Raw genomic sequence first — 16,940 nt, 5'->3', positions numbered from 1 at the left:
ATTCATTCTTTTCGATAAAAACGAGCATCGCGCACTTCTGAAATATATATATATATACATATATACAACATAATCTCGGACTTATATTTATACGGTAACTTTATTTTAATACGCAGCAGAGTTACTACGTTTACGCGAGCGTTACTTCTGTAGTAACTTACGATAATTCACTCGTTTACGCGGAGTAAATTATCGTAAGTTACTGCATAAGTAACACTCGCGTAAACGTAGTAAGTGACGTAGATTAGGTGTGACATTGATGACCGCGGTGCCATCCACGTACCAGCACAGGAATCCGAGGCGTTATCATTCAAATTAAATACGGGAATCCTTGTTGTACAAAAGTGAATATTGTGCACGCTATATATACCAGTTTCCGGTGTTAGCTTTTTTATTTTTTGTTTTGCTTCTCGCGAGCGAGATCGAGAACGCTTTCCACGATTCCGCAGCCAATTTAAGGCGTGTTGTTCTTCGGTAGTCGCGTTGCCTTATCATTGAAGCCAGTATCTATCTGATTGATCATCAGAGTGTCATAAAATCAACGAAGATAAACGATAATGGTTTGATCGGAGTCCGCTCTTGTTCAGATTACATCCTGCGTGCCCGCAGGACGGTGCATCCTCTAACTGCTGGTGGTATCAACAACGTGTCAAAAATTGTTAGGACCAGATCAAATGAAGCTTCTCATTCCGCGAAGCGCTTTTCACGATAATGGATAATGGATATAGATTGAGTGTAAATTTAGTGTTGGCAAAGTGATCGCCGCCAGCGCGAACGATGATTTGTGCGAGGTAATTCTAGTGATAAGTATATGAATCAGTCAATCTTTAATTTAACGGATAATATAGATTATCGCCGACCAGCTGCGTCGATTTGAAATATTGATCACGAGTGATGTTTCTCGATTGAGCTTGTCTTTTATTTTACCTATGAGTTTTTGGTTTAAATACAATGTATGTTAAAATATGTATTTTCAAGATAAACTTCGTTTTTACAGTTGATGTTCCAATTTGTCAAGCTAAGACATGACGAACTGTTATGCCTTCTGGCTGCAATCGGCGGATGTCAATAATTTTAACTGATCAAGAGTTACGCCATCACTAATTAAAAATTTGTCACTGTGATGTAGATAAGCGAAATTTGATTCATCAGTCAGATTGAACGCAACTTATTCCGCAGTAAAATATTTTGAACGGCGAAGATATAATATTGCGACGTTCAGTTTATGCTAGTATAATCGATGTCCATAATTTGTTTACAAAGAAATTGTTCGTTGTAGATGTTCTGCTTCTTATAAAAGATACTCATCGTTTTCTCTTCGCCGTTTTTTTATCATATACATACATTCTATTCGAAACATATACTATTTTGACCGGCGTGAATCTCCATAATCTGTAAAAACGGAGTTTAATAAATTAATATTATTATTATTGAGTTGTATACATATAGAACAATAACTGTACTGGAAAATTTTTGAATTGGTCGCGGCGGTTTATTTATAAAGTAACGATGTAAGATAAAAGATTCGACGCAAAAAAAGTACAATGGCGTATATTAACGATATCTAGTGTGTTTGCTTTCGTAAGAATTCTTAATGACCCAAACGGTATGATTTTTAGACATTTTATGAAGAATTTATCCACTGAATTAGCATTGCACATCTCGGATATATTTACTGTACGCATATAATTTTATCGATTTAAAATAATTAATAAATATCCGCTATGTGTAAAATGCATAAATGCGATTTACACCGTATGCAGCACGCATAACGTTACACAGTAAAAAATTTTGTGTATTTTTGTTAACAATGAACCTTGTTAAAGTTTTTGTGTTGAAAATGTAACGTAAAAATGTAATGTATGTGTTAATTTAACTAATTTTGAATGTTATCTGATTAAATTCAAACGGCCAATTTCGAGCAATTATCAGGTGTTAAAGAAAAATATTTAATACATTCAATATAGTATACAATTTCGTTAACGTTTCGCGCCTTACTTGGCCTTCCTCAGAACAATAAAAATTACAAAAACGCATATATATCTCGCATTATTCTAAGAGTACAACGAATCAACTCATTACGACGCCACAATTTGCATTAATCCGGTCTCACCAAAGCAATCGGACAGTTAGTCATATTGAAGTCAAAAGTGTCAATTATTCGTCAATCCACGCACTGAGTCGGTCGCTTCTCCCACTGTATGTCCCTTATTCGTCCATGAAAACTCATATGGATGTAAATTCCTTGTCTCACAACCATCTTAGTGACAAATAAGTAGTCGATGAAACAAAGAGCCGGGGTGAATTCATTACAACGTCTCGCACAACGTGTGTTCATCGTGAGAGATAGCGGACGATTTTTATTGTTCTGAGGAAGGCCAAGTAAGGCGCGAAACGTTAACGAAATTGTATACTATATTGAATGTATTAAATATTTTTCTTTAACACCTGATAATTGCTCGAAATTGGCCGTTTGAATTTAATTAGTTGTTACTTTGTCGAGCGAAACATTTGTTTATTTTAACTAATTTTGATTATGTTATCTGATTTTTTTGTGCTAAATTCATATTTAAGTAAATCAAATGTTAAAATAACACATTTTATATTTAATCGTAAGGTTAACATAAAAATAATGTAGTTTTGTTTAAAAAATCTTTTTTATTTATATTTAACATTATACAGATGTCTATTGTACAAAATACAAAAATGTTAAATTAATATGTTTTTCATTTATATTTAACATTATACAGATGTCTTTTGTATATACAATTTTCGTTCACATATCATCAAACTTTTGTTTATTTTGTGTTAAATTATGGACATAATATTTGTGTCATAATTTGATATATTCACATTATGTTAAAGTAATAACACAAAAATTTGAGTAGACCGTTTGAGAGAGACATGTGATTTATGTTATATTTAACAGAAATTTTTTTACTGTGCAGCAGGCATAACGTTATAGTTCTTCTTGTTTTATTAACGGAGGAAGTTTGAATAAATTTGCCATACCAAACAATATCTGACCTACAGAATTTTATTTTTAATCTATTTAAGCTTCTTATTATTTATTTTAATTTATTTAAGCTTCTTATTATTGCCGTTTATCGCAATGTTGCTTCACGATCACTGATTTTATTTATTTGTGCATTTACGTTTTGTCAACATAATTTTCTTGATTAAAACATTCTATTACTCTATGAGATAAGGACCCAACAGGCACATCCGACAGCCGTCGATTAGAAACGAACTCGTCGATTTTATTCAACGTACTAATGACCGGTTTCAACAATTAGTAAATTTTAAGCATGATTCAGTTTATATCTCAGTTCTTTAGTAAATCTTATAAAAGAAAACTCAAAAACGTAGTAATTCTTTTTATCTAAACAAAATTTTAAATTTAAACTGCAGATGTTTGTTCGAGTGTTTTAAACATATCAAACAACGATCTTTGGAAAAATCATTTTTAAGATAAAAACCGTAGTTTTTCGGAAACTGTTAAACTGTTAAAAAATCCTATATTAACAAAAAAGAATTACGTTTCCAAACTGATCTTTCCTTTATTATCTGATATGAAATAAAGAAGAGACAAAAAATTAACCCAGACTGTTATAGTCTAATGGTGAAAGAAGATTTCGTAGCGACCTGACGAATATAGATATCTAAAGACTCTAACAGCTATTTCTCGACGAGCATATTCTGCTGCATTCGGCGTATCGCATTTATGACGTATCCGATATAAAGAAGGTGAATTTTTCGCGTAGCTCATGGATACGGTGGCATTGGTGCAACAGCAACAGCAAGCGCTCGACGGTGATCACCAGGGTAAGAGAGAGCAGGATCACGTGAATGGTACTGTTGCGTCTGCCGAGAGTCACGCGGTCGACAGGTTTTCCGGCGAGACTGAGCGCTCGGCGAGGGAAACCGCGGTCGTCGCTCCGGGCAATGGTAGCATTGGAGTTTCCTCTACACAGTGCAGTGACGCAGACGACGACGACGAGGAAGAAGAGACGGATGTCGAAGAAGGCGGCTGGATCACGAATCTGCCGGTATCGTCGACCATCGTTCGGCAGCAACCAGCGTTCGCCATCACGAGTGGTGATGTCGTCCTACCGAACGCTGATCAGCCGACTTTTGGCGATGTCCGCGTGAAGAACTCGACGAATGTGCATCTGGTTAACCAGACCTGCTACAATGGTCCTGTTACTTTAAAGCAGTTTGTTTACACGAATCCTACTCCGAATCAGGATGCGAGCAGCGCCTCCGACAATACCTCGGATTTGCTGACGAGTAAAGACAACGGAGCTCCAAACGGATGCATCTTTCCGCAAAATACTAAATTAAATAAAGGTAATAGTTAATCGTGCAACGTAATAGATTATTTAGGCCAGTTGCTTTTAATAGTTTTTCTATACTTGTTTCTTTTCGTATGTTTAAGCATAAAATCGCCGGATAACTAAAAGGAACAGATCTCTTATAAGTTTCAACAATAGTTTTATATAAAATATAGTTTCATATAAAAAATTATAAATCGCAACCTTTAAAATTGAATTATAATATCTATAAATATATAAGTATATTATAAATTGAATATAATGTAGATACTTTTTATCGATATCATCGCAATAAGACATTACTCTAATATCTTTTTTATAAAAGAAAAAATATACTTTGTCTTAAAATATTTAAATAAATTAGTAGAACGCAATAATTACTTGGTAAATTCAGAGACATCATAGAATCAAATTCTTTTCTCTACGTTTTACATTTAAGCATTTCAACACTTTGTATTGCGTACATATTCAGCCACAAATGATTAGTCGATTTGACGTCAATCTAATGCCGATACACTAATAAATAGACGATGTCAAAAACTTTATTTGAGTCGCAAAAAATACCTTTTAGTATATGCCTTTCTAGAAGGAACTATTTAATACTTTGATCTAAACCAAAGCATGAACGTTTTCGGAAGAACAGCCGATATGTCACAAATATTATTAACTACTTCGACTAATGGTCCTGTCACAACTATTCCAGAATATAGTTTTAATATCGACGATTATTAGATTGAAAATTGTTACACTTCAATTGCGCCACAAGAATTAAAGCTAAATATGAAAGAGCTTTTTTTATCCTACAGTATATATGTATATGTGTCACGCTACCCAGGTAGCAAACACAAGTCAATTTGACGTCAAATTTTGGTCCTTTACTGACCATTCCTGACGTCACTAACTGGCGACATAATGACGTTAAAATGACGGTCTAATGTCACAGACAATTGACGTCATTTTCTGACGTCTTATTGACGGCAAAAATAGATCCATTGTACGACATACCGGTTTCTAGAAATATTTTTTATGAAATTAAAATGTTAAAATGTCTACTTGATAAACGTTTATAAAAAAATGTTCTTTTTCTTTATCTAAGAAAAAAAAACTTTTTTAACTGTTTCGTTACAACATGCCATGTGCGTATAGCCGCTCTCAAGGCGGTCACCCATCCTAGTACAGTCCGAGTCGCTTAACTTCGATGATCCAGTGGACAGTGACGATCTTCTCACCCTGATGCTTCCTTATTAACTGTACTTGTCTATAACAGGTACATCTTTAAAGTGTTCAAAAATTTTGTAATGATAATCTTCTTGATAGCTATAACACTGCGTGAAATAGTTATCATAAAACTATAATCACACGCAACTACATCCACTTATACCATAAATTATCGCCACTTCAATCATAAAGTTGCTAAACAAACATATTGCAGTTAATTTTGTGGTTTTTATTTTATTATTACTTTATTAAACAATATTAAGAAGTAAAAATAGTTATATTACAAAAAGACCTTATTTGGATGACTTTAAGACGTCTTTAAAATGACGTCTTTAGATGGTCTAAGAAAGGACGTCTTATAAACGTCCATTATTAGTCGCCGATGTCATAGACTAACCTAACCAAAAATGACTAAAAATAGACGTCATAATGATGTTATGGAATAACGTCAGTATAATGTCATTTTTAAAGACATAGTTGCTTTTTGGTCATTTGACGTCATTTGTACAAACATGACTAGTATTTGACGTCACAATGACTTGTGTTTGCTACCTGGGTATCTGACATAGATTGGCAAGATATTGCATGACGCAAATTGTTTACTCGATTGTGAATAAACTAGCAGAAAAGTGACGTCAAACAAGAATTATAATACTTTACGCGAGGGGCTTTATGTAATTATAATATTCCTTTCGTACACAGTGCTACCCGTTATAATAATTGCGAATGAATTTCATCAAACGATATTAAGTAGCTCGTGAGAAACTATCGTTCTAATATAACTTTTTATAATTATTTTAGTAACGCAATGGCTCTGGACGTGGAAACGTGCGGTTTTATCGTGCGTTCTAACTTTAATACTTCTAGCTATTGTAGTGCCCATAACTGTACATTTCACTCATCAATCGGACGTATCTCCAGCACCGCCCGAACCGACCACATCGTTTACACCGACCACACCACCCGCAACACTCACACCAACCACACCAACCACACCAACCACATCGGATATTCCAACCTCATCTACCCCGGGTAATTGTCCATCTAGAAAATATTTTGTTATGCAAGCGCGACACGAGGTAAATGGTATCTTATTACGATTGCAAACTTAAAATCTGTCTCCTACATTATATATTTGTATTCATTTTATTTATTCGTCTACTTAAAAGCATGTCTCTTTTTACTTTCCATGAGTCATATATTTTAAAACTTTTTGCATTCTTATATATGAGAGTAATATTTTAGATTTTAATGTTAAAGTTGACATATGCGTCTGATTGAGATTGCCAAATTCGGTGTTAAATTAAGGAGTTTGTAACTATAAATTTGTTTGCATGGTATATCTTGAACTTTTTGTACGATATGTATTTTATTTTCATGACTTGCAGGTAATAACGGGACAGAGTTTCGCATTGTCGAGAGGGACGAATGGGGTGCACGGCCGCCTTCGGAACCCCTAAGAAAAATGAAGAAACTGCCAGTATCACATGTAATTATTTGTCACACTGTGACAGCATTCTGTACCACGCAATTAAAGTGCGCAAACGAATTGAGAATTATCCAGAATAATCAGATGGAAGGTGTTTTTGACGATATCGCCTACAATTTCATGGTTGGAGGCGACGGCCTCGCATATGTTGGCAGAAACTGGAATTACACCGGTGGCCATTCAGTAAACTATAACGGCATAAGTATCGGTATTGCGTTCATCGGTGATTTCACTTCGGTTGTACCGCCGAAAACGCAATTAAATGCCGCGCAAAAGCTCATAGAGGTCGGCTTAGGAGCCGGAAAAATTGCGCTTGACTATAAACTGTTAGGTCACCGACAAGCTGTGAAGACTAAGAGTCCTGGAGATGCCTTATATAATGAAATTAAAAAGTGGCCCCATTGGTCATCTCAGCCCAGACCTTAAAGGTTCCTGCTAGCTCGATTGCCAAAAGTCCGCTTTGACAATGTACACACGGCGTTACACCTGGCAAAATTGTGAACTAAAAGGTGCGAAAAATGACATTAAAAAACTGAATTAGTTTTGCGACCTACAGCGTATTTTTCGTTTCAACGCAGTGTTTTTTTATTTAAAATAATTGTCGTAGTGTTAAAATATACCGAAGACTACTATTTTGATATAATTTAATATCCATCCTCATCCTATTACTCATGTCCGAGCGTAGTGACTTCTCTACATATACATGTGTTGCACACGTAGATTATACACGTTGTATATTGGGACCTACAGTTTAACGCCGATTCCAAACGGCTATATTTTTTAGAAAAGTTCTCTTGGCAAGACATACTCTCGGTTGTCATTGCTTTCCGAGAGGAGAACGAACAAATATAATTTTTTTAGCCCGGAATCGAACCCGGGACCTTTGGCTACTAGGCCACGCTCGTCCTCGAAGATATGACAATATGTGAAAGCAAATACTTATTTCAATTTAGTAGCTGCCAAACGGCTTATTTTCATCCTTGATTAGGCACTGATTCAATTTGACGTACGTGAATTACCCAAACAAAAGAAGAATGTTCGATATGTCTTACAAGTCTATTCTATTACAAACGCTCGATCTCTTATTGAAAAACATTTTTATTTTAATGTCGTAAGAATTTTCATGATACCTATTTTTCTCGTTTTTGACGTCATCAATCCAAAATGATTGCAGCGAGTGAACAGAAGCCTTAACTTGTGAATGAAATACAATGTCTGAAAATATTCACATCCTTTGTTCCTTTAAATCTGCAGTTGTCATCTGTCAGTTAGATATACTTAACTTCAACATGTACAGATAAGAGTTAATTGAAAATATCGCGTGTTTATTATTCCCGTTCCGAGTATAAAAATCTTTTTACATTGAAATACAATAAAATGACAAGAAAGCAGTTCCTGCAGATTTTGTGGTATCAATAAATTTAATTAGAACAAACTAATTAGTAAATAAAAAAAGGAAATGTCATGTATAATAAATACGGAGTGTTAAAGGTACAAAAGACATTGCTCTGCATGGTCGAATCTCACAATAAAATTAGTAATTTTGCAATTAATTATGTAATTAGCTTCGCCCTGTATCAATATAATTATTATCGAGATATATATTCCGAAAAACGACTTTAACTGTGCTTTAATCGCTTATCTCGATTACACTTGTATACTCACATCTTATCTTATATGCAAATAGAAGAAACATATTATTTATTTATGTTTTAAAAATATTTTCCCAGTTTCTAAATTCAATTTTTCTGGGAAAAAAAACTTACTCTTATGCTTTCGATTTAATATTTCTGGTTATATTATATATTTAATAATAGTAGAGGAAAGTCCCCTATTATGAGATAGGGATCCTAATATGAGATGGCGGGGTTTTTTCATGGTGGGATCAACAGATGGGGCCTATATAGGGCCTTTTAGCTTAATATATCTCATATTAGATCCTGTCTCATAATAGGGGACTTTCCTCTATTATTTAATAATAGTGTAGGATTAAATAAATGCTTGTGGAGTCGGAGTAAATGATTAACGTTATATGAATATTTATTCTGAGCAAGTTATAAGATTAGGCAAATAGTTATGACAAAACGATGCAATGAATATAAGTTATGACGAACGATGCAAATATAAACTCTTAACTCTGTCTCATATTCCAATTGTATAACTCGTTGAATAGTCTCGTATCGCGGACGAACGTAACTCTTAATACTGTCTTACAATCTGATCACTCGCGCGACTCGTTAGCAAACGCGCAACGTTACTTCGTATTGCTCTGTATTGCTCGACTTGCTCTCTCCGACGACTCCGACTGACTGTTAACGATCGGCGCGGTCGACGCGCACAACTTCGCGAAAACATTCGATACGTAATCCTCGATTATTGATTATCGACCGGGCGCGGAAAATAATCCCACAATAGTATATATTTTTGGTCATATCTTTATACATGTAATTTTTTATAATTAAGTTGATACAACAACACATTTGAACTCGACACTGATATCATTGGTTGTGACATTAAAGTTTCTATCTGATAAATGCAATAGCATGAAGACATTCTAATTGAGGAATCATCTTACGTATGTATTCGCGCATCTACCTTATACACATATAGCTTTATTAGTATTGCGAATCCATTGTCAGCAAATTTTTAATCACATGTTTTCATTTATTGTTGATTTATTATAATTATATCGAATATTCGTGTAAAAACTCGATATTATTATCGAATATAATATTTTATGTTTATTTAAATAATACTATTATATTACTAAATAAATATATATTATTAAATAAAATATTATATCGAAGTAAAACACATCTTAGCATGTTAAATTTATTTTAATTCATGTAATCTCATTGTATCCATTGTATCATTGTATATAGAATCTGGTGTACATATATTATCTGTTTATTCTAGTAGATTTTTTTTCAAAGATATAAAAAATTGTCTCTTAAAACATCAATTGTACCTTAAAATTTGGTTTTAAGATATATAATTATACATATAATAATTAATATGTCTAAGTGTGTTTCTATATACAAATACCTCTACAAGAGCTCTAAATTTTTTTTAATGCATTTTTAAATACATTGCCTCTTAATTGGAGGCAAATGTCGTGATATAATTAGCACTAATTATTTGCCTTAAACTACAAAACATTATATAATGGGAATTATATAGATGTTTCGTGTATGTTAGTAGTGTTAGAAATCTTCGGCCATCGAAATGAAGATACAAGTCGATTCGGCTCCGGTAACTAAACCGAAAAGACTAAAAATCGTATAATGCGACGCATGATATACATATGCATGCCGCAGCTACACTTGTTTTGAAGTAAAGAGGCAAAGAGTGGTGCCAACAATTTCCAAGCACGTTCGACAAAACAACACGACAGCAGTCTGTTCCAGTGTCGGATTGAACGGAGATAACGTCGGCGTTACTCGTGCTTTGATTCCATCATTTCCATCGGCAATTCGATTGTCAGTGAGTGCTTGACAAGCGGGTTGCGATCGTAAAATTTATTCTTTTCGATAAAAACGAGCATCGCGCACTTCTGAAATATATATACATATATGTATACAACATAATCTCGAACTTATATTTATACGATAACTTTATTTTAATACACAGCAGTGACGTAGATTAGGTGTGACATTGATAACCGCGAGGCCGCCCACGTATCAGCACAGAAATCCGAGGCGTTATCATTCAAATTAAATACGGGAATCCCTGTTGTACGAAAGGGAATATTGTGCACGCTATACCAGTTTCCGGTCTTAGGACCACTTCAACCAAACTTCGATTAACTTAAACGTTGATTAGTTCACTGGAAATGACCAATCGCATTTGTCAATCTGCTTAATGAGCAAATGCGATTGGTCATTTCCAATGAACTAATCAATTATTAAGTTAATCGGAGTTTGGTCGAAGTGGCCCTTAGCTTTTTTATTTTTCGTTTTGCTTCTCGCGAGCGAGAACGAGAACGCTTTCCACGATTGCATAGCCAATTTAAGGCGCGTCGTTTTTCAGTAGTCGCGTTGCCTTATCATTGAAGCCAGTATCTATATATCTGACTGATCGTCAGAGTGTTATAAAATCAGCGAAGATAATCGATAATGGTTTGATCGGAGTCCGCTCTTGTTCAGATTGCATCATGCGTGCCCGCAGGACGGTGCATCCCCCAACTGCTGGTGGTATCAACGACGTGTCGAAAATTGTTAGGACCAGATTAAATGAAGCTTTTCACGATAATGGCTCCATATGTCATTATAGATTTAGTGTAAATTTAGTATTGGCAAAGTGATCGCCGCCAGCGCGAACGATGAATTGTGCGAGGTAATTCTAGTAATAAGTATATGAATAAGTCAATCTTTAATTTAACGGATAATGTAGATTATCGCCGACCAGCTACGTCGATTTGAAATATTGATCACGAGTGATGTTTCTCGATTGAGTTTGTCTTTTATTTTACCTATGAGTTCTCGATTTAAATACAATGTATGTTAAAATATGTATTTTCATGATAAACTTCGTTTTTACAGTTGATGTTCCAATTTGTCAAGCTAAAATATGACGAATTGTTATACCTGCTGCGATCGGCGGATGTCAATAATTTTAACTGATTAAAAGTGACGCCATCACTAATTATAAATTTGTCACTGTGATGTAGATAAGCGAAATATGATTGATCAGTCAGATTGAACGCAACTTATTCCGCAGTAAAATATTTTGAACGGCGAAGATATAATATTGCGACGTTCAGTTTATGCTAGTAGTATAATCGATATCCATAATTTGTTTATAAAGAAATCAATTCGTTGTAGATGTCCTGCTTCTTATGAAAGGTACTCATCGTTTTCTCTTCGCCGTTCTTTTATCATATACATACATTCTATTCGAAACATATATTATTTTGACCGGCGTGAATCTTTATAATCTGTAAAAACGGAGTTTAAATAATTAATATTATTATTATTGAGTTATATACATATAGAACAACAATTGTATACTGAAAAATTTTTGAATTTGTCGCGACGGTTTATTTATAAAATAACGATGTAAGATAAAAGACGCAAAAAAAGTACAATACCGTACATTAATGATATCTAGTGTGTTCGCTTTCGTAAGAATTCTTAATGACCCAAACGGTATAATTTTTAGACATTTTGAAGACATTGAAGAATTTATCCACTGAATTAGCAATACATATCGGATATATTTAATGTATCGCATATAATTTGTATCGATTTACAATAATTAATAAATATCCGCTATGTGTAAAATGCATAAATGCGATTTACACCGTATGCAGCACGCATAACGTTATAGTTCTTCTTGTTTTATTAACGGAGGAAATTTGAATAAATTTTCCATACCAGATAATATTTGACTTATTGAATTTTATTTTTAATCTATTTAAACTTCTTATCATTTATTTTAATTTATTTAAGCTTCTTATCTATGCCGTTTATCGCAATGTTGCTCCACGATCACTGATTTTATTAATTTGTGCATTTACGTTTTGTCAACATAATTTTCTTGATTAAAGTATTCTATTGCTCTATAAAATAAGGACCCAACAAGCACATCCGACAGCCGTCGATTAGAAACGCACTCTTACATTCCTCATCGATTTTATTCAACGTACTAATAACCGGTTTCACCAATTAGTAAACCTTAAGCATGATTCAGTATATACCTAAGTTCTTTTGTAAATCTTACAAGGAGAACTTGAAAAAACGTAGTAATTCTTTTTAACTAAACAAAATTTATATCTAAACAAAATTGCAGATCTGGCAAGAATGTTTACTCAAGTGCTTTGAATATATCAAACGACCATCTTTGGAAAAATTTTTAAGATAAAAGGCGTAGTTCTTCGCAAACTGTTAAACTGTTAAAAAAATCCTATATTAATAAAAAAGAATTACATTTTCAAACTGATCTTTCCCTTGTTATCTGATATGAGAGAAAGAAGAGACAAAGAATTAACCCAGACTGTTATAGTCTAATGGTGAAAGAGGATCTCGTAGCGACCTGACGAATAGATATCTAAATAGATATCTAAAGACTCTAACAGCTATTTCTCGACGAGCATATTCTGCTGCATACGGCGTATCGCATTTATGACGTATCCGATATAAAGAAGGTGAATTTTTCGTGTAGCTCATGGATACGGTGGTATTGGTGCAACAGCAACAGCAAGCGCTCGACGGTGATCACCAGGGTAAGAGAGAGCAGGACCACGTGAATGGTACTGTTGTGTCTGCCGAGAGTCACGCGGTCGACAGGTTTTCCGGCGAGACTGAGCGCTCGGCGAGGGAAACCGCGGTCGTCACTCCGGGCAATGGTAGCATTGGAGATTCCTCTACACAGTGCAGTGACGTAGACGACGACGACGACGACGAGGAAGAGGAGACGGATGTCGAAGAAGGCGGCTGGATCACGAATCTGCCGGTATCGTCGACCATCGGTCAGCGGCAACCAGCCTTCGCCACGAATGGCGATATCGCGGTCCTACCGAACACTGATCAGCCGATTTTTGACAATGTCCGAGTGCAGAACTCGAAGAATGTGCGTCTGGTTAACAAGACCTGCTACAATTGTCCTGTTACGCAGATCGTTTACACGAATCCTACTCCTAATCAGGATGCGAGTAAACATGACGCCAGCAGCGCCTGCGACAATACCTCGCATTTGTCGACGAGTAAAGATAACGAAGCTCCAAACGGATGCATCTTTCCGCAAAATACTAAATTAAATAAAGGTAATAGTTAATCGTACAACGCAATAGATTGTTTAGGCCCGTTGCTTTTTGGTTTTAATAGTTTTTTTATACTTGTTTCTTTTCGTATGTTTAAGCATAAAATCACCGGATAACTAAAAGGAACAGATCTCTCATAAGTTTTAACAACAGTTTTATATAAAATACAGTTTTATATAAAAAATTATAAATCGCAACCTTCAAAATTGAATTATATAATATAAATATGCTAAGTATATTATAAATTGAATATAATGTAGATATTTTTTATCGATATCATCGCAACAAGACATTACTCTAATATCTTTTTTATAAAAGAAAATATACTTTGTCTTAAAATATTTAAATAAATTAGTAGAACGCAATAATTACTTAGTAAATTCAGATACATCATAGAATCAAATTCTTTTCTCTACGTTTTACACTTAAGCATTTCAACACTTTGTATTGCGTATCTAAACCAGAGCATGAACGTTTTCGGAAGAACAGCCGATATGTCACAAATATCATTAACTACTTCGACTAATGGTCCTGTCACAACTATTCCAGAATATAGTTTTAATATCGACGATATTTTAGATTGAAAATTGTTACACTTTAGTTGCGGCACAAGAATTAAAGCTAAATATAAAAGAGCTATTTTTATCTCATAGTATATATGTGTCACGCTATCTGACATAAATTGGCAAGATATTGCATGCCGCAAATTGTTTACTCGATTGTGAATAAACTAGCAGAAAAGTGACGTCAAACAAGAATTATAATACTTTACGCGAGGGGCTTTATGTAATTATAATATTCCTTTCGTACACAGTGCTACCCGTTATAATAATTGCGAATGAATTTCATCAAACGATATTAAGTAGCTCGTGAGAAACTATCGTTCTAATATAACTTTTTATAATTATTTTAGTAACGCAATGGCTCTGGACGTGGAAACGTGCGGTTTTATCGTGCGTTCTAACTTTAATACTTCTAGCTATTGTAGTGCCCATAACTGTACATTTCACTCATCAATCGGACGTATCTCCAGCACCGCCCGAACCGACCACATCGTTTACACCGACCACACCACCCGCAACACTCACACCAACCACACCAACCACACCAACCACACCAACCACATCGGATATTCCAACCTCATCTACCCCGGGTAATTGTCCATCTAAAAAATATTTTGTTATGCAAGCGCGACACGAGGTAAATGGTATCTTATTACGATTGCAAACTTAAAATCTGTCTCCTACATTATATATTTGTATTTATTTTATTTATTCGTCTACTTAAAAGCATGTCTCTTTTTACTTTCCACGAGTCATATATTTTAAAACTTTTTGCATTCTTATATATGACAGTAATATTTTAGATTTTAATGTTAAAGTTGACATATGCGTCTGATTAAGATTGCCAAATTCGGTGTTAAATTAAGGAGCTTCTAACTATAAATTTGTCTGCATGGTAGATGTATCTTGAAATTTTTATACGATATGTATTTTATTTTCATGACTTGCAGGTAACGGGACAGAGTTTCGCATTGTCGAGAGGGACGAATGGGGTGCACGGCCGCCTTCGAGATCCCTAAGAAACATGAAGCTGCCAGTATCACGTGTAATTATTTGTCACACCGCGTTAAATTTCTGTACCAATAACGTAGAGTGCGCAAACGAATTGAGAATTATACAGGATTATCAGATGAAAAAAGATTATGTGGATATCGCCTACAATTTCCTTGTCGGAGGCGACGGCCTCGCATATGTTGGCAGAAACTGGAGTTACACCGGTGGCCATTCAGAAAAATATAACGGCATAAGTATCGGTATTGCGTTCATCGGTAATTTCACTTTGGTTGTACCGCCGAAAACGCAATTAAATGCCGCGAAAGAGCTCATAGAGCTCGGCATCAAAGACAAAAAAATTACGTCTGATTATATACTCTTAGGTAATCGACAAGTTGTGAAGACTAAGAGTCCTGGAGATGCCTTATATAATGAAATTAAAAAGTGGCCCCATTGGTCACCTCAGCCCTGACCCGATAACTTGAAAATTTAACTTGAGAATGAAATACAATGTCTAAAACTATAATATTCACATCCTTTTTTCTTTAAATCTGTAATTGCCATCTGTCTATATCAGTTAGATGTAAATCGAACAAGTTCAGATAAGAGTTAACTGTAAATATCACGGGTCTACTACTCCCATTTCGAGTATAAAATCTTTTTACATTCCAATACAATGAATTGACAAAAGTAGTAGTCCCTGCAGATTTCGTGGCATTATTAAATTATATTAGAGCAAGTTAATTAGTGAATAAAGAAAAGAAATTTTATGTATAATATGTTAAGTGTTGAAAGTACAAAATACATTGCTGGTCGAACCTCATAATAAAATTAACTGGCTATTAAATAAATGTGAAAATTGCTATGAAAATTATACCAAAAACACGATACAGAATATATATATATATATATGTATATATATTATAGTAAAAAAAGTAAGAAAAGTTATGTATGCTGTATATATATAAGATTCTTAAGTCAATCAAGTATGTACATTCACATAATGTGCCGAAACACGAGATTATCCGATTCAATTGTTTGTGTAAAGAAATAAAGTTGCCACTGTGATAATTGCTTCTATATACTTTATTTTATAAAATACCGGATTTATCAGTCATGTTTTAATATATAAGCTTGGAGAACATCTTACATTTAACGAGCCTATTACTTGTTAAATAAAGAAACATCTACATATCCAATTCCTGTACATATTTTTTTCACTCGTCAAACATCATTTTCTTGTCACTTTTATTCATCCCACGTTGGCGTGGATGGCGATCTATGTACAAGAGAAAATTATAAAATTAGAAATGCAGAAGAAAATAAGAGAGAAAATGGAGAAAAGAAATAATATTGTAAATATATAAAAGGATAGGATGTCCAAAAGGAGATGCTCTGGAAAAAGCGGTAGAAGAAATGTTACAGAAAGAACTCCACATTAGAAGTTAGGATAAATTTTGGACAGGAAGAGGAACAAATATGTTTACAGCAAAACTGAAAGATAAGGAACAGAAAAAGACAGTTATGATTAAAAAGAAGGGGACCTAAAGTGGAAAGACATAATCATTGACAATGATCTAACC

At 34.3% G+C, this 16,940-nt stretch overlaps 2 protein-coding genes across 2 annotated transcripts; both read left to right on the top strand.

Annotated features, from left to right (window-relative positions):
- Window positions 1-332: 332 nt before the first annotated feature.
- On the top strand, window positions 333-9,575 carry LOC139773772 (uncharacterized). The gene is made up of 4 exons (XM_071708487.1): window positions 333-791; window positions 3,765-4,350; window positions 6,354-6,584; window positions 6,941-9,575. Exons 2-4 carry the CDS (start codon window positions 3,768-3,770, stop codon window positions 7,465-7,467), a joined length of 1,341 nt encoding a protein of 446 aa, XP_071564588.1. The 5' UTR covers window positions 333-791; window positions 3,765-3,767; the 3' UTR covers window positions 7,468-9,575.
- An 885-nt stretch (window positions 9,576-10,460) lies between these two features.
- On the top strand, window positions 10,461-16,428 carry LOC139773775 (uncharacterized). Its single transcript, XM_071708492.1, has 5 exons — window positions 10,461-10,524; window positions 11,187-11,376; window positions 13,204-13,804; window positions 14,715-14,954; window positions 15,315-16,428. Exons 3-5 carry the CDS (start codon window positions 13,207-13,209, stop codon window positions 15,827-15,829), a joined length of 1,353 nt encoding a protein of 450 aa, XP_071564593.1. The 5' UTR covers window positions 10,461-10,524; window positions 11,187-11,376; window positions 13,204-13,206; the 3' UTR covers window positions 15,830-16,428.
- Window positions 16,429-16,940: the final 512 nt, after the last annotated feature.

The sequence above is a fragment of the Temnothorax nylanderi genome, unplaced genomic scaffold (assembly GCF_030848795.1).
Source record: "Temnothorax nylanderi isolate EJ_2023f unplaced genomic scaffold, tnyl_v1.0 TNYL_tig0068_pilon, whole genome shotgun sequence".
Classification (NCBI taxonomy): Eukaryota; Metazoa; Arthropoda; class Insecta; order Hymenoptera; family Formicidae; genus Temnothorax; species Temnothorax nylanderi.
This window is presented reverse-complemented; position numbering and strand designations above follow the sequence as displayed.